General features: G+C 46.4%; 2 protein-coding genes across 4 annotated transcripts in view; one reads left to right on the top strand and one right to left on the bottom strand.

Moving 5' to 3' along the window:
- Positions 1 to 84: 84 nt before the first annotated feature.
- The window catches only part of LOC139654205 (CCN family member 1), a 30,529-nt gene continuing 7,431 nt past the window's right edge, over positions 85 to 23,182 (bottom strand). For 2 of the 3 annotated variants that reach the window (XM_071531275.1, XM_071531276.1), the window contains exons 3-6: positions 6,186 to 6,399; positions 5,006 to 5,446; positions 4,229 to 4,407; positions 85 to 2,800 (exon numbers count right to left, since the gene is read on the bottom strand). In XM_071531275.1, the coding sequence (XP_071387376.1) occupies positions 2,495 to 2,800; positions 4,229 to 4,407; positions 5,006 to 5,446; positions 6,186 to 6,381 (1,122 nt within the window). In that variant the 5' untranslated portion in view covers positions 6,382 to 6,399 and the 3' untranslated portion in view covers positions 85 to 2,494. Of the gene's footprint in view, positions 2,801 to 4,228; positions 4,408 to 5,005; positions 5,447 to 6,185; positions 6,400 to 7,863; positions 8,083 to 23,182 lie in introns of those variants that run through there. The other variant, XM_071531274.1, reaches the window with a different exon arrangement.
- On the top strand, positions 15,749 to 21,005 carry txn2 (thioredoxin 2). The gene is made up of 4 exons (XM_071531259.1): positions 15,749 to 15,872; positions 16,967 to 17,226; positions 19,797 to 19,920; positions 20,062 to 21,005. The coding sequence occupies exons 2-4, from the start codon at positions 16,967 to 16,969 to the stop codon at positions 20,176 to 20,178; spliced, it is 501 nt and encodes a 166-aa protein (XP_071387360.1). The 5' UTR covers positions 15,749 to 15,872; the 3' UTR covers positions 20,179 to 21,005.

Raw genomic sequence — 23,182 nt, 5'->3', positions numbered from 1 at the left:
CTTAGATCCTTGCCCAACACAAAGTGTAGGAGTGAAACAAATTCTTTATTCAAAATGCAGAATGATGAAATCATTCAAGATGTAAAATCAAATTTGAGGTTAGACAACCAGATTTCCAATCCTATATAGTCCTGTCTTTTCATTGTGTTTTTTAAAGTTAAGTTCTCTAAAAATGCATGACTTTATTACAGATGGTATTAGAAATTTGTACACTAGTAGACAAACGATCACCATCATGCTTTCAATATGGCACTTAATGCTCACAAAGAATCTGAACCCAGCCTTGCTCAGTGCTAGCTATACATGGACTAGTTCAGTATTACTCAGTAAATGGATTGGCCCTTATACAGCAGATAAAACTCTACACACATAACAAGGCATCTGTACATAGCTGCTCTATAGTGTCCTGTAACAAAACTACAGACATTTCACCAAAACCACAGCATCTACATAGGCAAAGAGGCAATGGCAACATCGGAAACATTTATCAAAAACAATTCTTTCTTCTTTTCCTAAAGGTTAAAGCTCCCAAAAAAAGGTTGTGAGGTTCAGAAGCAGCAGAGTCTCCTAACTAAGAAAGCCTATTGTGGCAAAGAGATCGTAGAAAAGGTGAAGTTTTTCCATTTTGTAGAAAAATGCTAAAACTTCCAAGCCGATATCTATTATGGCACGAGAGGAAAAAAAATCTCTGAAATGTAAAATGGTGCTTCAAGTAAGGTTGAATCACCGATAAAACTTTTCATTCAGTAAAGGAGAGAAAATTGGTTTGACAAGACCTCTCAATACATCTCCTTCATTTAGAGATTAGGTCATGAATAAAGCTGCTATAAGGTGCATGAATTATAACCCAAGTCCCAGTATGGAAGATGCTTGGGTTCTTCAGTCATATAGTAAAGGGTCTAGGTCACACCAGCTATAGAATAATACAGAATTCCTCCTCCTTCAGACATGCTGGTACACATGAGGTGCTATAACAGGCCGCCGTTATGTGTCCTTAGAAAGACGGCCATTAGTGACCCATGTGGCAGGAACTCCACCCTTGACCCCGTCCTCTGCAGGGTCAAAAAGCTCTCTGTCCCTTTTAAATGACGGCGGTGCCATGGACAACGCAGCCTTCCAACAGCATTTGTTCAGAAATAGACACCCACATAAACATGAAGAGACATGAGTAAGAGTTTTGTTAGCGTGCATCAGTCGCTGCTAGATTACAGGCCAGATTGGGTACCAGAGCGGTTCCACCCGCGAGTCACAAATTACATGTTTACCTCAGCGCAGTTTTGCGCATTTTATTTTTATAGCAAAACCCGAGAGTGGCTGATTTTCTCTCACTAGCCCTCGGAGTCAGGATTGTAATTTGCACAGAATTAGCCGGTCGACTTCGCGACGCCAGAATCCCAGGCTCGTTCTTCTGGTGCTTGGTAAATGTCTCACTTTTCCGTGGAGGCGAGGCAGGGGATGAGTCCAGCTGTGTAAACAACCTTTGACATTTTGCCCACTAACGCATACAAAGCCTCAACCTGCCAGGTTCAAGTCTGTCCTTTCCCGATACATAACACCTTCTCCCCCTCCCCAAAGTTGCTGTCTTCATCATCCATCATTGGATATGGCTTTCTGATGACTGTGACCTCTGATGCGACCCAGGGGTCAAGCCCCAGATCTGTGGGAGTTCTCCTCTCCCTCCCGTTGCGGACAGCTCTCAGCTGTTTTGTCCCTCTCAGATCCCCGTCCAGCCGCGCTGCTGCTCCAAACATAGCAGCACCGCCTTCCCTGTTGGCAGCCACCATGTCATGTCTGTCTCAACAATAAATACCAATGAATAAATACCATAAAAAGAAACAAGCCACCCTCCTGTCAGAACATCTTGAGAAATGCTCCTCCATCATCTGCCATCACCGTCCCAGTCTTTTCTGTCAAGTCTTCTCTGTGAGTCTTCATTTGGTTAAAATCAATGCTCAGATAATGGAGCGTGAAAGGACAGATGATTCCAGTTTGTTTCGTATCTGACTCCAAATCAGCATCAGACCAGCTTTCTATTAGCTAGTCAGACCTATTGCTCAGTAACTCTGATGTGAATCCACACCATCAACACAAGAAATCAACAAGTTATGTTTGTGTGTATCAGCTCTGTCTCCATCATCCCCACTGAATGGGCTCAGTCTCAGAGTTCGGGGATACATGGCGCATGACGTCAACATGGCGGCTGGTTGGATCCATGTTTTTCCATAAACATATTGTAGCAAGTCCGGTTATCTACACTAAAGCAGGGGCTGGTCACTTCTCTCTGTCCGGGTTGGAGATGCGCCTGTCTGATTCATTCTTCCTCTCCCAATTCCCCCCCCAAATAATTCTCCAGGAAGGATGTTGTTGACGTGTGCACCTCGCTCGTGTCTACTCATAGATTCACTAAGGACAGCTATACTATAATGGGGTTGGCTAGAGGGGAGTTAATGTCTTTGGGAGTGTGTGAGGGAATGTGTTTTGGGGGAGGATGCCACTAGTCGATGAACTTGTGCGTGTCCCCGTAGAGCCATCGCTGCGGAGGCATGGCGGCCTCGTTGAGGTGATTGCACTCGTCGCTGCACTTGCAGGACTGGATGAACATCACCGACCTCTCGAAGCGCTCGCCGTCGGGACAGGCGAAGGTCACGGTGGCGGTGCGCGTGCGACGGGGCGAGCAGCAACGGCCGTCCCGGCACACGCCGCAGTAGTTGGGCCGGTAGAGACGAGTGCTCCTGCAGCCAGCGTAGGACAGACGGTGCGGCTCTGGGGCTTTATGGGTACGAGAGCACTTCCTTCCTTTCTGTGGAGGGGGAAAGGAGAGAGAAAGACGGAGGGTGAATTTGCCTTTCCAGTGAAAGGAATTTAATAGTCTTGTCTTTGGCATGAGAGGCACAGCTGTGATACCACAGACTTCTACAGCAGGATGAATATGCCTTTACAGTGAAAGCTTTGTAGGATCAAACTGTCTTTTCCTTGGAATTGGGAATCAGAACTGCAATACCGCACATCAACATAAAATAACTTATTACTACAGCATCGAGCCATGGAAAGCACAGTTAATGTGGTTAGCACAGAGACAGAGAAAAACAGAGTAAAGGTCAGAACAACAGATGAAAGCTGGAGAGAGGAGCATGCCAACAACAGTTATGGATTGACACTGATACACATTAACACCCACCACAGCTCTGCAAACACTGGGAGAGCACAGCGAAACAGGTGCATAACAACCCATCAGCCTCATAAGTGGATGATGGAGGGAGGCAGAATGTTTGCGAAGGCGTTATATGAAATGTGAGAAAGCAACAGAGTGGGCGAATCAAGTGCTCTTTACATCGCACAGCAAGGAGCCATTAACTGCAGCTCAGTCACAGGAACCCAGGTCCAGTGTGGGAGGGGTTCACATGGACAAGGAGGGTACAAGAGCAAGCCACCTCCAAATTCAGCCCCCACAGACAAATGAGGAAGGGGAGGGACCATCACTTGACCAAAGAGTTCTGGGGTTTTTGTCTGAGTAAAACTATACAATATCATTTCTATTGTGTTATGTTAAAAGGACAGCCGAAGTGATTTTCAACAATTTATAATGAAAATTATAGATAGATAGATAGATAGATAGATAGATAGATAGATAGATAGGAAAACGATCACATGAAAAGAGAAAATGTCTCCCTTTTTTCTCTTATGTTACCTATTAATGTCTAGTTACAGTTTGAGGTCAACAGGGTTTATTATGGACTATCTTGGCTTTAAAATCACTGATTAATTAGGTTCCATTGATTTACAATGGGACAAAAATGAACTTCGCACCAAGTTACACAGGGGGAAACCCGGCCTAAATCAGCTCTGTCGTCATCCTGCTGGGGCTGTTTGCCCACACAGCAACAGAACCGTGAATAGACAGAATGGACCAGAAAGGGCTCCGGGGGCGGGCCAGTGAATAAATGCCATGATATTAATATCAATGTGACCCCTCTTGAGTGCAACCCTTTCCTAAATCTATTTGGCAAGGCAGCGGAACAACATGGTTGTGAGCCATTAGCGCAAACACTGCAATCTATCCCCCCTATAAGAATCTCAAAAGCACAGAAACACATACACACACACACTCCCTTCTACAGATGGCTCGTTCACTCACACACACCCAACCACTCCCTTTCTCCCCCTCTGCACTTCTGTCACCAAGACAAATTCCCGTACATTTATTGTACTTGGTGTTTAAATTCCTTACCTTGACAGGGATAGACATGGAGCTGCAGGGCCGGATGTTGCAGAGACGCGTCTCCTTCACCAGCTTGCATTGGGCGTTGTCATTGGTAACACGAGAGGACACACCCATCCCACAGCTCCGAGAACACTGGGACCAGGAAGTAGTCTGAACCACGCACTGATCTCCCACCTGCCTCCATGCTGGAGTGAGAGAGAGAGAGAAAGAGGGGAGGGGGGGTTACATGGGGCGTGAGAGAGAGGGGCAGACAGAGAGGTGGAAAATGAATGTGTGAGGGAGAAGAACAATGGAGAATGCAAAATATGGAGAGAAAGAGGAAAGAGATGAACGACAGTGAGATCAGGGGAAAGAGGGCCAGAGGGAGAGAGGGAGAGGGAGAGGTTGAGGGAGAGAGATGTAAAGCACACTAGCCTCATTCACTGAACAGGCAACACTGACGCATAGAGAGGGTGATTACAGAGAGGGGAAAGCTGGGTGACAGAGGTATGTGGTGTGTGAGAGCAGTGTGTGTGTGTGAGGGAGAGAGAGAGCGCACCTCTGGTGTACAAGGAGCCAGTGGAAAACAAGCCTTGCATAAACGCTGACACACACACACACACACACACACACACACACACACACACACACACACACACAGATGCAGAGGGAAAGGCTAGGGCCGCTCACAGTGGGGCCGTTTGTGCGTCAGGGGGTTGAAAAGGCTAAAACACAAACATGACGCTTTACTGCGTGGAGGAAACAGACGGCACTCTGAGGCGACACGGCGGCGCCCCGTCTTACCCGCCAGGTGCTTGTGTCCACGTGGCTTGTCCCACTTCCGCCCCACCTCCAGCAGCTCGTTGCCCAGGGCGTCCTTGTCCTTCTTGGGTTTGTAAGGGTACGGCTTCGGGTACGACTTGGGATAAGGCTTTGGGTAAGGGTAGGCCGGGTAGGGCATGAAGGGGTAAGGCGGGTAGGCCGGAGGCTGCTGGCGCCGGTGCGCCGGGGTCACGGCGGTGGCGCCCTTGTGGCAGTCGATGCTGAGGCAGCACTGGCCGGGCACCTTGATCAGCCGCGGGGCGGGGCAGGAGGGGGAGGCCAGGGGCACGTGGCTGGGGCAAAGGGGCACGCAGCCCACCGCTCCGTCGATGCAGGTGCACTGGTGCTTGCAGCCGGCGCGGAAATTCTCGCCGTTTTGATAGATCCGCCCGTTGTATTCGCACGAGCGGCCCTCCGCCTTTGCTGAAAGGAAGGAAAAACGCAGGTTGAAGTACTTTATGGATGAGAGGTGATTGCAGAACCATACTTTAGGTTCTTTTTTAGGCAACATCATATGTGGCATATGATGAGGAACACTTTACAGATATAGACTACAGTGAGAGGAAGAGTGAACACATAAGAAAGAGGCTCATTTTTAAATTCATCTCACACGTGCATGGGACTGAAATGAAGGCGAAGGTGGATAAAATGAAAGCGAGAAAGAGAGAGGGAGAGACACACTATCCCCAGTTTTATGAAGGAGGCTCTATTCTTAGACCAGAGAGGAATTTTGACTTGTTTACAATGTCCTTCCACTTCAGTCCCTTGGTGGGACTCCCCATACAACACCCCAAATATCCCCTTTTATATAGGAACACCCCCAAATAAACACACATAAAAATACCACTGTGTGTGTGTGTGCGCTTGTGTATTTCATGAGACTGTTTGTGTATACACTGAACTACTTATATAAATCTGAGAGTTGGCCAGCTTTCAGTCACAGCTCATGAAGGTGCTCTGTCTTTGAAACATGGCACGGCCTTCAAAACCTCAGGCCCCTATCAAAGAGAAACTGCAGCCGCTTGGCTCGGAAGCCCGGTCCCCCACCCTAAAGTTACACATTCCCTCACTCAACCCCAAACTAAACCCCAAACTCTGTGCCATCCTTCTTCATCTGACCCTTTTTTTTTTAACCCCTTCCTACAACCTCTTTGCTACGTACCCCTGCAGATGCCGTGGGTGCGGCCGACATCGTTGCCATAGTTGCACTCCAGGCCTTTGTGGTGGTCGCAGGGCCGTCCTTCGTGGCAGTCCTGGTTGAGCTGGGCAGCGCACACCTTACAACAGCCGCAGCCGTCCGGGACCGAGCTGACTCCCGGGGGACAGGAAGGGGGTCCCGCCGGACACTCACACACCATAGGGCAGCCAGCGCTCACCTACAGGAGGGGACATGTCGTCAATTCGCACAGTGCATTTTACTTGAACTAGAATGCACTTTGGTTTAAGCTGTTATATTCCGGTGTGTTGAGAAAGCATCCTCATACAGCATACTTCACAAGCGAGGGGGCGGCTCTTTGGCACCCAACGGGACAATAGTTTGACTCATGTTACACAGATCACAGAAATTCCTCCAAGTGTGTGTGTGGCTTAAATATTCGCTGAATACCCAGCACTGTCCCAAGCCCCAGAGGGATATCTGTAACCCTCTGTCGCCTTCCGCTTGGCATTTGCAGGGTGAGCAGGGATGAAAGAGAAGTTCTCTGACCCCCCTCACCCCCCCAAGCCTTTTGTTTCTCATCCCCTCTCTCCTCACCCCCCCCCACACACACACACACACCAGAACCACTCCAATAATTCAATACTTCAGCAGGTATTGAGATCATAGGGGACTCTCAGCCTGCCTGTCCACAGTCAGATCACCCAAAGGGATCTTCCTGACTCTCTAAACTCAGGCCAGAGGGAGGGAGGTCTAAATTGTTTCCGCACAGTGGGCTTCATCTATTTTCAGTCCTGAATGTGTGTCACTTTTCATCTATGTTCATGGCACATGGGTCCTGGTGTGCCACTGCGGATTAAAAGCCAGTAAAAGGCAGATCTCTGAAATTCAGATTGTATCCAGAGAATGTGGTTGGAGACAGCCACAACCAGAGCCATGCCCCCCAGCTGGCTTCACTCACTGTGGAGGGTGTCAGGTGGGCATCAAGGCCAACACAGACATGACAATACACAATACAGTGACAACAACATTCTATTTTTATCATTATAGCTGGGTACAATGTGATACTTGAAACCTAACCAAAAGTCACCATAATACTCCTGTACAGACTTACCATAGATAGTGTGTCTATGGTAGCAGTTTATGGTCTTTGGTATCACTGTAGGATTATATTACTGTAGTGTGATTTTTGACCTAGTAGCTGCATAATATTTTAAAGTTTTGCTGTAATACTTGCATTGTAGCCCTTAAAAATGTAGTAAGTCAAGTAGGATACGACAGATATTACCGCAGTCTCAATGCATTATAATCAGAGTCACTTGAGTCCAAGTGAATCAAAAGAGGGAGAGAAAAAAAAAGTGTGAAGTTTCCCTCGTGAATCACTGGTGGTGAGTTTTATGGCCAGTGCGCAATTAGAACAATTTCGGGATATGTTGCTTTTGCTTTTCAAAAGGCAGAAATGCTTACCGTCAATTTGACATGAATTGAAAATCTAATTACGTCAGCAAAGAGATAGATGGAAAATTATTGTAATGTAACCGAAGACAACAGACCAAACCGCTGATTTACAGTAGGCTACAGCCGCTGTGCTGAGGGGGAGCAGCCGCCACGTGAGTCTTTATTCCTTATGTTTACAACAGTTTCTACGAGCAACAATGACAGAAAATTAACTTTATACACTTACCAAGCCGACTGTCACCATTTGCAACGCAGCAAAGAACAGCAACATCCCCATGTTGCCAACTGACAACTGATTGACAAAGAAGGCGTGAAAAGAAATTGTGTAAAAACAACAATTTATGTCACAGCAGAATAAATCCTCCACGAGCGCAAAAACAAGGGGTTTTGTCCACAAAGGTTAATTCCAGCCTGGTTTAGTGTACAGTCGTCCTTTAGAGTCCTTCATCACTTGTAAATTTTCATCGATTAAAGTTCGAGGCTCGTTTTATATTAGCCCCGTGCTTTTTATGACAGCCCCGCCCACTAGAGCCCGCCTTTATCCAATTAGGAGGCAGGCGCGCGGCCAAGGTATTCCAACAGGGGAGGGGGGGAGGGGCGGGGCTTGGAGCTCCAAAAAGGAGAGCTGAGGTTTGGGGGGCGTGGCCAAGCATGAATGCAGTCATTCATAAAAATTCAGAATTACTACATTCCAAAGAGGACCTGGCTTTTGGTGTTTATTTATTTATATTTGAGCGAAAATAATATTATTGATGCTTTAAAGTCGTTTTCACACGCATACCTCTGTCCGGCTGCTGCTTTGTGAAAAGCAAGATAAATATACTCAGCTGCTAGTCTGTGCTACATTAATACTGGTGCAGCCATCGAAAACAGTTAGGAATTTCCTCCCCCACTTTATAAAAATACTTTAAGACAAGAGCTGGACAGATAAAGTACATACAAGGAGAAGCCAGTGTTCTTTGGAGCCGAATATAACTAAGTGATTGAGTGATAGCGATGCTGAAAATGATTATGATAATCTCCCTTGCAATTCATCACTCTCTTTTCCTCCCTCCGTACTTTCCATATCCTGTCTTTAGCCCCCACATCCACCTACTCAGAAGTTCCCAGGGAAGGCCGCCCCCTCACACACACACACACACACACACACACACATACCTAGTCATACAGATTCATACACAGACATTAATTTAGCTGAGGCTGTGCGGTGGAGGTGCAGTGGTGGAGAGTGCAGAGCGGAGGTGAGGACCGCCTGGCTAATCTTCCTCTCACCCCCACAGACACGCACACAGGAAACTGGCCATCTACCTGAGCTGCTATAACGCTCTGACCACCTTGTGCACCGCAGCGATACACACTGATACTACTATGTGAGCGGGTTAAACACATATCCCACACCTATACTCTCAGACACACCATTAAACTGCTCACTAAGTCACGCAGGCACTCGCAGTGGGCTATTTGTTGAAATTCACCGAGAGGGATGGTGGGGAGGTAAATTGTTGTTTTCCCTTTGCAGCTTCCCTGAAATGTATCATTAAGCAGAGGGATGCATGCAGTCATTTGTGGTAATGAGGAGGATATCATCCCCCTTCATCCTCTCCTTAATCACCCCCTGCACAAATGAAACAGTCACATGTAGAGATAAACATACATTCGACAGGCTTATGGTGCATGGATTTGAACGCACACACACACACACACACACACACACACACACACACACACACACACACCTGCATGCATATACACACACACCTACAGATAGAGACCTATACAGAAGCTTACATGCACACACAGTTAAACACACATATATATATACATACACACACAGACACACACACACACAGAGGCCTACACAGAGAGCAAAATTATGTATTCACCAAACCTCCATCCTCTTCCCACACAATCCATCTCTCTCTGTCAGTAAGCGGAGGTGATGTAACAGGCTCATGTAAACAACCCCGATAACTAAGAGAAAATGAGGAGAGAGAAACTACTGGATTCTCAAATGCATGCACACACACACACACACACACACACACACACACACATACACACACACACATACATAGAGGGAGAAGTATGTTTTCTTTGTATTCATATTGAAGTTCCAGTGACTCATCAAAGAACGTGTCCTTTCCACTTTGGGCTTGGTGGCTTCCATCCTAGACATAATAAACAAACATAGTGAATTTCCAAAACACACACACACACACACACACCAAAATAGAGGCATTCATTTGCTGGTGGGGATCGGCATGGGCAGTGGGAACATGCCCTCTGTGGTGACCTCTGCATTCTGAGCTGACAGCGAGCGTCAACTCGTAATGGTTAAAGTGACACAAGTCTGCTTTTAAGAGTTCACTGGAAAACCTTCCCTGTCACTACTATTAAAAAGTCCAAAGGAACAGCCAGAGTTGGGGGGGGGGGGGTAAGGGGAGTGAGGGAGTGAGGGGGAAAGGCCGGGCAGTGGCAGGTGAGAAACAGATCAAACCTTCAAAAACAAGTCAGTGGAAATAAAGTAATAAAGGGAAGAAAAGAGAGAGAGATGGACTGGGTAGGGAGAGAGAGAGAGAGAGAGAGAGAGAGAGACTGGGGAAGGTGTGAGAGTCATGCGTGGAGCCAGGGAAATATTAGGCAGCGGAGAAAAGAAGAAAGGAGATAGAACAGGATAGTGGGGTGAGGTCAGCGGAACAAAAGCCGCTCGCTATTCAAGATCTGATTCTTTTAACTGCCAGCTGCTGTTGAGCCGTGAAGAGCGAGAACACCATGAGTCAAGCAGAGAAAGAGGTGGTTTACCGTAAGGAAAGGCTTTGTATATTTGTGAGAATGAGTGTGTTTATATATAAAGGAAATGGAAGGGGAGAGGAGTGGGGGGGGGGGGGGGGGGGACAGGTGTGGTGTGTTTGTTTAAGTCAGATGAGAGCTCCTGCCACACCTGGTGAGACACTCCTCGCTCTGAGGTGCGGACACACAGCCTCATTCTCTGTTGTACACTCTACACACACACACACACACACACACACGTCGCTGTCAGGAGAAAACCTTGTAACTCCAATTTTCGTGATTTTCAGGTTTCAACTTCAATTGAAGGCTTCCATTTCCAAATTCTACAATCCTTGGGCTTATGAAACCTTTTCAAAACCAACTGGATAAACTCAAAAATGCATTGTGGTCAAGCTAAAAAAATAACACTGTTTTTCTTAGTTCCTGAAAAGTCCACACTTTGGAGATACAAGGTTTTCTCGGGACAGCAGTGCACATACACCGAGATACACACGTCACCTATTTACTCCTGTTTGCACCCAAACACACTTGCAGGCACATACGTACAGTCGCAGCAGCACTTTGGCAATCTGAAGTTTAATGGATTTGATCTGTTATTGTCATAATGTCATTGCCTTTTGGCACTGTGTGTGTGTGTGTGTGAATGTGCCTGTGTGCGTGTGTTTGTGTGTGTGTGTGTGTGTGCGTGAGAGAGAGAGAGGACAGAAGCAGGAAAGAGAAAGACACAGAGAGCACAGCCTGTTCCAAAACAGAAGAAAGGGGAAAGAAAAACAAGCAAAGAGAGAGCAAGGTTATGAGAGTGGGAGGGAGAAAAGAGGAAAGAGAGAGAGAGAGAGAGAGGGAGAGAGAGAGAGAGAGAGAGAGAGAGGAATTTAAGTCCCAAAGTTATTTTTAAACCAAGAACAGGAACTCTACTGTTGACTTCCCAAACACTGAAACATAGATTGGTATAAGAGTAGAGCTGGGAAAAGGAGACAGGGAGGGCAGATACACACACACACACACACACATACATACACGCTCTGTCATATCTATGTCTGCTGAGGCTGTGCACACGTGTGTAGGATGACACACGTGTCCCTCCCTCCACACACATACCTGTTAACACCTTCATATACCTAGGCCGATTCACATTTGCTATCTTGAATGCACACAAACCCCTGGTTCCATCGGGGCATGCTGCTGCACATTTTCCCTTCATGCATATATACAGTATAATATATATATATATATATCCCTCTATATTTCAAGACCATGTGTTCAAGACCTTTACTGACACCCTCAAACCCTTGATCACAGATGAAATACTCATTCATTTTAATTCCTATTTTTGAAATCCCTACTTTCCTCTATACATTGCATTTAGTCTAATTGGCTATAATCAAGATATAGTGTACATAGGATCAAAATATCCTAATTAGAGGCAGAGCTGAGTGTAGACAGAAAGAGAGGAGTTACAACATAAATACAACATAGATGACAGACCAGTCAGAGTGCAAACGAGGAGACGGAGAAAAATCACTGTGGATACAGTTTCATACTAATTGAAATAAGTACAAGGTCATCAACTGTAATCAAGCTGTTGGCACCCTCCTTCTTGGCACAATCTACCCAACAGCAGGCTTTTTACTGCGCTCTTTACTAGGTATGTCACCAGGCCATTATTGTCAAATAAAGACATTGGGGTTTATGGGGAGCAGGCTGGGACAAAACTCGCACACAAAGACGGGAGGGAGCGTTTCTCCTGTGTGCGCAAAGAACATACACACACACACCCTCCCATTCATTTGCGCTTTGTCAGGGGCTGTTATGAAACCTCAGCTCCATCAATGGCTGTTGTCTTCCCGACTGGAGGCCGGCGGAGTCAGGAGACGAGTAAGGACGCACAAGTGGGGATAAACAGGGAAGGCAGGCACCGGGAGGGAGAGCTGCCCAGGTGCACCGGTTACAGCTTTATCCTAAGAAGTCGTTATATGTTACAAGGGCGCGAGGCGAGGGTTTGCTCTGCGTCACGGAGTATCGTTTCCTCTCGACCTTTAGCCGGGTCGGCTCCTCAGGTGACGAGCCAGGTCAGCCTTAGCACGCACTCCGGCGCCCCGGCGCTCCCGACGGGGTCACAGGAAACTGGGTCACCTGTACCTGCTTGTTCAGTGGGTCTGCATCTCACCGACACTCCCCACCCCGCCAGCCACCCAAGGCTAGGTCACACCCTCCCCTCTGGACACCCCCGCCCTCCTTCTCCTTCCCCCCCACCCTTGCCCTCACTTCCAAGGTGTCACAGAGAGCACCCTTGTTCTAGCTCTCGCCCCCTTTCACCCGGGACCCCCTCAAAAATCCCAGATATCCCTGCAATTTCGGTGCAATGTTTATTTGGCGGGAACAGGGGTGGGGGACGAGCCGCCTTGAAAAAAGAGCCTCACTCACAACAGTTTGGGCTGCGTTCGAGGGTAAACATGTGCAGGAGGGCCGTGCGAGGCGAGCGGTGAGCAGGACTGAGGCGCGTGTGTTCTGGTCCTGACACGCAGATCCCACTCAGCAGGGACACAGAGCACGGCTCTGTTCGGGCCCCAACCGCCGCAGCCTCATAAACAACCCCCCCCCCCCCCCCCCCCCCCCCCCCCCCCCCCCCCTTCCACCGCCTGTCTGTTCAATGGACAGCGCCCTCTGCTGGGAACATCAGGACAGAACAGGAAAAAACAGGACTAAGGATAAACAAGATGCAGAGAATGAAATAAACTCAGCTCGAAGCTGTAATTACTCAACAAGTGGTGGCGGTAGCGTTGATGCTGATCATATTTTTTGGAGCGTTTTCATGCTGTATAATAATAGCAAATATAATCAAATGGAAAACATGTTTTGATGAGACACGTCCCAATATAGCAGGGGCCAATCAAGATGGCAGGCACCTAACATATTGTTAAAAGGACTTATTCATGTTTTAATATATAGCTATTGCTTTTAAAATGTTCAAATACATTATTCTATAAATTGAGAGACAGTGAGAATATTCAAAGCATAACAAGACACAAATCAGAAACAAACAGATCAGTACACATCCAGAGCCTCGAGTCAGTAGCTCTGTGGAGTCTCCCCTCTTTGGGCTGGCCCACAGCGCCTCACTTCCTCCTCAAGGAGAGCGGCTGCAGGAGAGGCACAGGCAGGGGATGGAAGGGGCGTTCGGGGAGGTGCAGGGCGAGGGCGGGGGCGAGTTTTCGGGCAGCAGGAGGGGCACGCGGAGGAGGGAGCCAGACTGACAGATGGGAGGTAGGAAATGGGGGCGTCTGTCTCTCCTGTGGCTCGCCGCTGTGTCTGAATAAGCCTCTCTGTGGCCCGCCGTCCTGCTGCATCTGATGCAAATAGCTGTTGCTGCTGCTGGCTGTGCTTGTTGGCGGAGATGGAGTCCTTCTCATTATCTGCAATGCCCAAGCTTTGTAACCACTCACACAGCCCGTCATCCCCCTCTCTCCCACTGAGCGTTGGCCTTACACATTTCTCCAAGTCCCTTCCTTTACAGTCCACCTTTCGACTCCTCTTCCTCCTCCTCTTCCCCTGCTGCTTGTCTTTGCTTGCCAGTGATCCGCACCCAGGCTCCTCTGACGTCTGAAGCGGCGACACCACTCTGCCCCGTCTCCCTCTGTTTTTGCCCTGGGTCCTCGAAGGCGGAGAGAGGTGAGAGAGCGGCTGCCTGTCCTCCGGTCCGCTCTGAGCCTGAGGGCCGGCTGCTATCAGAGACAGCGTGTCTGCAAGAACCCCTGCCTTAAATGCAGCGTGCCTGCGCAGATCTGAGCCCGCTTCGGGCCGAGGCTGTCGTCGTGCATTCAAAACTGTGTCTGGTTGAGTGTCCTCTGAGGGTGCATCGTTGCAACCCAGACATGGAGCCACATGAACATGGTCGCCTGTCTGTGCATCTGTAAAGGTGTGTGTCTGTGAAGCTTCGGCGGCGTGTGTATTTGCAGGCAGCACGGCTCTGGACCTGCAGAATATGGAGCGGAGACGGCGGTGTGGGGGAAGGCTGGCGGAAAGCCCAGACGGCCCGATGCTGCGGAACAGGGGTGGGGGTCGAAGGGCGGCAGAGGGTCTCAGCTTCCCAGCCTTCCTCTGAGTGCTTTTATCCATTCTAGTATCTTCCTCCATGACATTGCGATATCCTTCACAGATGCTCTATTCAGATTGCCAGTGTGGGGGGGATGGATGGCTTGTTCCCCTCTTCACGTGATGTAGTAAACAAAGCTGAGGATATGTCCGCACCCAGGTCCACAACTATCCAAATTGAAAATGATGATCAGATTGAAGACACTGCATTGATGTTACAAAGGGAATCTTCTTTACAGCCTCTCCGGAGTGAATTCCTCTTCTCTAATAAGGGCTAAGAAGAAACACAAAGATATCAAAGTAGAAGCACGTTCTCTATTAAATGGATAGTTTAGTTTATGCATCGTAGGCAATGGTCTAAAGGTAAAAAAAAAAAAAAACAGTTGTGAGAAGTGGAAGAAGCAGAGGAGGTGAGAAAGCAGAGGGAAAACAGTAATGGTGGATATCCTTGTGTACGTACAGCATCAGCCAGCCAACACCTCTTCATGCTTACATAAGGATGCCTCACGGTCGTAATCACATGTAACCATGCCTCTTTGGAGAGATGTCCAGGCGATTCAGAGAAGAATGCCATTTCCTCTGCACTCCTTTGTTCATCATCAGGCACTGGCTCTGGTCCACCACTGCACTCCTACGTCTGCCTTCGCTGCCTCTCTGTTTTCAGTTCAACCACTTCAGTACTTCCTTTCTCTCAGAATCTTTTCTCTATCTGACGGTGCATCTCTCCACCTGTCCGCCCAGTGTGTCTCTGTCAGTCTGTTTGAGCTTGACTTTTTCTTTTTTCATCTAAGCCCTGGATAATCCCCATCTCTATTCCAAACAACCCACCCACCTTTTCTCTTTCATCCTGTTGCCCTCTCGGACATGAAAGGTGCAGTCCATCGACCCTGCTTCTCCTTCTCAATAAATTATGAATGAATGGTGTTCTGAAAAGAGAGCAGGAGATATTATTCATTTACCTCAAAGTGGACTTATATATAGGCCTACTTTATTGATTTGACATTAAATGGTATTTTCTGATATCCTGCAGTTGACTAACCTAGTGTTTTTAGATTTTATGTGTCATCAGTAGAGGAGACACTTCACCAATGATAATTTATTTAAATATTCCTAAAAACAAAGAGACTATCCAAAATGTAGTAATTAGGCCTTTCATGTGGCATCCAGAAGTCGCCTTGCGTAAACGGTCGCCACTGTAGTTCTCAACTTGGCCACAGCGTGGCGCTACCTACACTAATGTGGACAAGAGAGGGGCTGAAAAGCTGCGCGGTCCCTTTTAACGGCAACGCAAAGCGGAAGTACTTCATATTTAGTGGTCCGGGCGGCCGAGAACGGCGATAGCTTAACGGCAAGGTAAATATTGGAAATGCTTTATTTCATATTAGCACGTCTGTATTATATGTGACATCTGAGAATTTGGTGTGAAATGGTGTTCTGGTTTGAAGATTTGAGTGTTTGGTAAAGAGAAGAGGCGGTGGCGAGAGAGGAGGAGGAGGAGGAGAGGAAGAAGAGGGCAAAGTCACACGGAGGTTATTGGAGGAAAAAGCAGCGAGAGCTGCCAGTATATTACATACGCAGCCGCTCCACAGATTGCAAAACACCCCCGACGTTGTTGGTGGGGAATGGCATAGCGGTTAGAGATAAATGTTAATAAAAGTTCCAATTTTGACTGTCTGAAGCTCGGTTGTGTTTTCAGGTTTGGGGAGCGGCTTAGCAGGAACGTGTAACGTTTTAGCACAATATGGCTGAGAGACAAACGGTTAGCTGTTAATGAAGGTAGCTAACCGACAGATCTCATTTAACGGCACCAGGGCAGCCACTTTGACCATTTTACCAACCAAACCGCTTACTGAAAGAGAAATTCAACTCCAAATGATGGCTGCTTTGCTGTCAAAGTGTTTTGGAGAATAAAGTAACTTAATAGCCACAGTGAAAATGTACCTGCCTTTGACTAGTATCTGGTGGAAAGTTAGTTTATTATACCAAACTAGTATTTGGCTAATATCTGGTAGTAATTGGTGAATGGCATACATCCATTCTTTGGGTTCAAATTAGTTTGTCATAACTATTTACTTGCAAATTATTTTAAGCAACTTGAAGGCCAGGCCTACTTGTTAATAGATTTATTAATGTTTACTCTTTAAGTTTATTTAACCTCTAAGCTAACAGGAACATTATACTCATAGGGGAATCTAGTTCACTCTTGTTTGCTCCTCAGCTAGTTGCACATAAACCATACAGGAAAGCCCACCCACCTATGGTACACCCTACATTTGAATGGCTGTAAACAAGCTTGCCTTACATAAGTGTCCTCTCTTGTGGCATAGTAAAAGCATTGTACAGGCCTGCTGCCTTTCAGCCAGTCTGAAACTGGCCTGAAATCACAGTGAAACGTATTAATCAACATTCATCTTCTCCTCTTTTCTCCTGTTACGTCTTCCATGCAGATGGCTCACAGGCTGCTAGCCCGTAGAATTTGGACCTTCCGCCATCTCCCAGCATCCACCACCACCTCCTCTTCCTCCTTCTCCACCTCCCTGCAGTCTGCTACACCCCGTCTTTCCTTCCTCTCTCCCTCGCGCACGCTGCCTCGCTCCCTTCCTCACACCTCTCGCCGCGAGGTCTCCTTCAACATTCAGGACCACGAGGACTTCACAGAGAGGGTCATCAACAGCGAACTGCCCGTGCTAATCGACTTCCATGCACAGTGAGTACAACAGGGAGGAGGAATGGTTTGGGCAGGCATAGATTACTGACCGAATGGAGTGAACGATAAAGACAAATAAAGCCTCAAAACAAGGTTACTCAAGCAAAGAAGAGGACATAGCCATCAGGGTGGGGGAGGGATACAGACCCATACATAAAAGCATGTCTGTAGAAGTAGGTCTTAAGAAGTGATTTAAAAGACGACACTGGTTTTCCTGCCTGATTTCCTCAGGGAGGATGTCCCACAAAGATGGTGCTCTGATGTTAAAAGCCTGGTCTATTTCTCTTAATCTCTTAGTCTTAACTCTAGATTTAGAAATGACCTGCCCAGGGATCTAAGGTTGTTCCAGGGCTCATAAGGGGTTAAGAGGTCAGAGATGTACCTGGGGGCCATACATACCTGTGCTTCAAAAGTGATCAGCAAAATCTTCTGAAACAAATCAATAACCAGTGAAGCGATACCAGAATTGGGCTGATGTGATTTCTATTGGTGGCTCGTTAAAACTCTGACCGCTGGATTCTGTACAAATTCTATACAAACTAGAGGTGTTTGATGACTGTAGGACCTTATAATTAAAATTCAGCTGTGAAGTAAATAATTAATGATAATGAATAATTAAAAAAAATAATAAAATAGCCACATTTTGAATGTGAGGTTTGACAGCTCTTTTGCCCAATTCCCCACAATTTCCAGAAAACCCCTTTTTTTTAAAAGAAGCATAGGGAAATGGTGATATTTAAGTAGAAAGCTGCTTGCAGAGGCTTGGCTATATAATGCCTATGGATGTTATCACAAATTGACAATGGTATAGGAAAGGCCCCTCCTAAATGTTAAGTTTAAAATCATTATTTAAGTTATTTTATAGCAGTGGTCTTCAATCCTGGTCTTAGGGACTTGGGTCTTAGGGTTTTCATTCTAGCCATGTAATAAGGGACTGTTGCACACCTGGGACACGAGGTGGATGCAGTTAACCACCTGACAGGATAGAAAACCAGTAGTGCTCTGAGTATCGAGGATGAGGATGGAAGATCAATGTGTTTTAGCAGTTTGGTTCAGAAGAAAGGTTCAGACCATCTGTGCCTTAGCCTTTGTAGAGGCTGTGTCTGCTCTGCCAATTGATCAGTAAAAATGACTCATAATAATATTGATACATGACCGTAGTTCAGGGATTCATGCATTGACCCTGGAAAAGACACTGCTTTAACGACTGCCCAGTCCTGTCTCTTTAAATGTATAGAAATGTAAATTATGCATCTTACTGTTATAAATAAATACACAGATGCATAGATGCTGGCAGCTGACCGCTGGGTTTCCACTCTCAGCAGAGTCCAGTGAGGTTACACAAGAGCTGCTGCCAAGACAGCCTTTGGAGATACGCTGCTCTAGAGTGTGTTTTACAGTCCATCTGCATATCTTTAGATTGCATGTATCGACGTGACACAAATCATCTGTGCCCAGAAGAGCTGACAGGTGTTCAGATGAGACAGTCGCAACTAGAGCGATAGAAAGATCAGAGCTTGTTCAGGTTGTATCATGCGATCACAATGTTGGTTTCCTCTTCTCAATCAAGTGTGATCAACTCCATAGCAGCACCGTAGATGCAGGCTTAGTCCTGTGTTTACATGAATGCCAGTTCAGTTCTGTGCTTCATAGCCAGCCAGTATTATTTGCAAAACAGTCTAGCCTTAATTGAGTCATAGCAGTTGCTTTGTCCCCAAAAATCTAGACAAGCTCATTGATTCGTGGTAAAAACAGGATGCTGCTTGTTGCTGTAACTGCATAATATTTAAGTTTCTGAAGTGAAGGAATTGTATGGCTAACTGAATGAGTTAAAAAAAAACTCTTTAGATGGATAGATGTGGCTGTATATTACATATAATCCTGAGGCAAAGCATTATTCAGATTATTGTCATTCAGGAGTTGTGAGGAGGGAAGATGAAGCACATCACATTGAAATCATCTACCATATTTAAGGTTGTGTATCTCATGCTGATTAATGATACAATTTTCCAGGGAGTTTTAATTTGACTGAGGCCCGACTGTATAGCAGATCTTTTGAGGAGCACCAGGTATCCTGGCAACATCAATGCCTACCTTGCATTGAATCACAAGTTGCTTAGCAGCAGCCATGGGGCAGGATTGTGGCACTAAAGCTTGGCCGGCCAACAGTGAATATTGCATTGGCATAACTGTTTAGGTATAGCTCCAGTATCAACAGTTGAATGGTTTAATTTCAAAATGCTTAACATCAGGACCATTTTTATAAAAAGTTGTTACCTGAAGTTCATTACTCAATATTTCAAAAATGTAAATAATTCCCTCCTATAAAATATTTATATTTTGTCAACAAAAGCTACTAACTTGAAAGTTTTTCAGTGACACGTTTTACTTTCATGTCAGCAAACATTTTGTAACAGGAGGTGTCAGTTTTTTCAAATAGTGGATGCCTCATTTTGGAAACAGTTGAATAGTGAAATGGAATTGGACCCATTTGCTTGTTTTTAAATCTGTAGTAGCCTATATTCTTGATAAATTAACTATTTATTTGACATTGGTCCCGTTGTTTTTAGGTGGTGTGGTCCCTGTAAGATCCTTGGGCCGAGGTTGGAGAAGGCTGTTGCAAAACAGAAAGGTCGCATTGCCATGGCAAAGGTTGACATAGACGATCACACAGACTTGGCTATCGAGTATGGGGTAAGAATTCTTTTTATGGTACTATTGACGTTTGGTTAATTATCTATTTTGCTACCTCTGAGGTCTATAGTTTGTATAGAATATCCATTGCCTATTGCTGTAAATCAATCTTGCCTAATGATAACTTGCCTCTATCTCCAGGTTTCTGCAGTTCCCACAGTAATCGCCATGCGGGGAGGCGATGTCATCGACCAGTTTGTGGGGATCAAAGATGACGATCAGCTGGACTCATTTGTCAGCAAGCTCATTGGACAATGAACCCGTCAGTCTCAGACCTGTCATTCATCACCGTTTTGACGCCATTTTGTATGATTCTGGCACGGTCTGCAGCGCCCGACAGCTGTTTTGAGCCGGTGAAATGACAGCCAACAAATAAACAAACCCTGCCACACACCCAACCGGCAGTCTCTCAAACGCTCACACCCATCCCTAGGAGCACTGCTTCTGCTGTGTATTATTGCTTCTGTTTCTGTATCTCTCTGTTTCTTTAATCTAGTGATGGGTGTGTGCCTTTGCGGAGCTCCGTTCCCCTCTTAGTTCATGTCTCGCTTCCATCTTGCAGCAGCTCCATCTCTCTCTTTCGCAATGTAAAGGCTCCACGCTATTCGAACTACTAGAGCAGCTGAGCCGGTGTGTAACAGTTTGCTGTAATAGATTCTATAGAGTGGACAACTACACCACTGTACTGCACTTATACTGTATTATATGAGGGACGAACGTGTATAGTTTTAGTGGGGGGAGGACTTACAGGAAACCTGACAATGGTGAATGAGCTTCGTGACAATGTTATCTGCAGTTCCTGCTTCTGTCCACACGAGGGTGGCCTTTCTCTAGCATTGCGAGGCCACACACAGTCATTTTACACCATTATGCCTAATAATGTGAGAACGGAATGTGCGTGTGTGTGTTAGTGCGTATGTGTGTTTCTGTGTGCATGTCTCTCTGTCTGCAGTCTGTCTGTCTCTGGGTCCTGACTGTGAAACCTGAGTAAAGCGGGAATAACAAATATGGGGTTAACTTAGTTTATTATTGAAATAAAATCTATGTAATATGACCAAGTGAAGTAATAAAGGACTTTAAAGATGTTCCCTACTTTTAAGTGTGTTTTAATCTTTAGTTGGGGAAGAGATATTATAGGGACGAGGACTTAAGACTTTTCTCTTTATCTTAACCACTTTGTTTATTGCCCCTAATGACAATGATGTGGTGAAGATAGTATTTAAGTCATGTACTTTCCCTTTCAGCTATTCTGGTGTAAGGGCCTAGTGGAATGCAGAAATAGGATGCTGGTGTGATGTTTGTTTGGTCGTCGGCGTTTAAGAGGGAAGAAGGGGAGTTTTCCCGACTGACTAAGGCTTTTCTCAAACAGGGAAATGGATGTGAGGTTTCCACTGAGTACAAGACGCTGTGTTAAACCAATGACCTGGAAGTAGTTTGCATTAATTCCCTGCTTTCTTCGATGCTAATGGATTTATCCTTATTAGAAATGGTCACATTTTCATTTTCTGTTGTATAGAACTCACAACACCCCCCTCCCCTCCTCTGTGTCTGAACATGTAGGTGTTACTCATGCGCTCTCCAACCCTCTCATCAGTGTAACTGAGTGGTAGGCAAAAACACGCCTACACACCAGCCTCCACTTAACGCCTGCCTCTAAATTACCCCCCGTTCTCCATCCCTTCAAATCATCTGTCTCTGCCTCCTCGTCTGTCTCTCTCATCTCTATATCCGTGTCTCTAAGTCTCGCACACCTGATCAAACATCCTCTCCCGTGCCGCCTTTTCTCTCGTTCATCAGAGCCGGTGGCAACAGAAGCTATAGCCTAACGTGAGATGACCGTCCCACTCGCCCTTTTATTCCTGTTTCACCTGCAAGTCAGGGTGGGAGCGGGTGGGTGGGTGGTTGTCAAATTACCTGCCTGTTGACCTGCATGTCTCTCACCAGTCTAGATGTGATTCCTGCCATTGACCAAGTTGCCAGTTCCCCATAGTTAAGGGCCTGCATCCTCTGCTGCGTAGATTTCTGGCAATTGAGTGGAATAGACAAGCATAGGCGTAGATTTGGGGGGAGACAGACATACGTGTCCCCCTCAACAGAAGCTCTGCATTTCTAAAAGCACAATTGAGTTTTACCGAGGCACAAGGGTTCAGTTAAGCAATGTCTTGCTGTGGTTCAGATTGACAAATAATTCTCCTCACTTTCATACCTACGTACCTCTCTCATGTAAATTTATATCTTTTGTTTCAATATTGCTGATGAAGTGAGGGAAAATGGAGTTGAATTTAGGCTGCTACTATACCTATTGTATGTCAGTATGATCTGCTGCCCAGAGTTTGATCCAGATATAAGAAATATTTTGAGCTGTCTGCCCAGCTTAACCCATAGTCCTCACATCGTCAATTCCACCAAAACCTCTGTGTGTATTGGAGTGTAGGATCAAGAGCTTACTGTGTCATTGATCACCCGACACACTCAAGTGAGTAACTGAGGTCAAAAGGGGCTGTAACGGGACAGGAGAGGACCTGAGTTCAGTTCCCCTCCAGTCATCATTTCATCATCCCGTCTTCTCTCACGACTGCTACCAGGGAACGTTCCCTCCCCTGCCCGCCTTCCCGTCCCAGCATGTTATTACAGAGCCCACAGCTGACACCATCATGGCAAGGGCCTCCAGACTGCTTATTAAGCGCAACATTTGACATGTTCCATCTGCAGTTTTAGTGGTCCTGGTCTTGGATTAGATCATCGGCGCACAAATACAGCCCTGGGATGTATTCACACTGAGCTGTTGAGTTGCTCAGTAGCCAACGGAGGCAGAGATCCAATGCTTTTTAAATAGGGGGGAATTCCACTGGCATTACATAATCAGGTGTGAGTGAAGCAGGGGGGTTGGACCAGCCAGTGGTCTAGATAAACAAACTCAACTGTTGTTGTGCACTGGATGAAAGACATTCCTTCTGGGAACCTACATAGTTTCAATGGCTGGGATTGCAAGGCATTATCTTTGTTAATGATCTGCTATTTTTAAACTCTTTCTCTCTTGCCAGTCTGTCTCTGTTGCTCTCCTTCTCAGCTTCCCAATGAGTGACCAGTGTCTAGACCTCAGGATTGATGATTGGCTTTACTTGTGAACAAAGCTGCCCCCCCTCCTTCACACACACACACACACACACACAGACACACACACACATGCCTCCCCGTGTTACAACTCTTTGTTCATCCTCTTTGTCTGCCTTAGTCAGAGGAATGAGGTGACTGAAGAGAT

The sequence above is a fragment of the Centroberyx affinis genome, unplaced genomic scaffold (genome assembly GCF_046629955.1).
Source record: "Centroberyx affinis isolate AG114_WGS23_722 - 3 ecotype Tasmania unplaced genomic scaffold, CSIRO-AGI_Caff_v1 ptg002059l_1, whole genome shotgun sequence".
Lineage (NCBI taxonomy): Eukaryota > Metazoa > Chordata > Actinopteri > Beryciformes > Berycidae > Centroberyx > Centroberyx affinis.
Note: the sequence above shows the minus strand (reverse complement) of the source record. Positions and strands in the feature narration are given on the sequence as shown.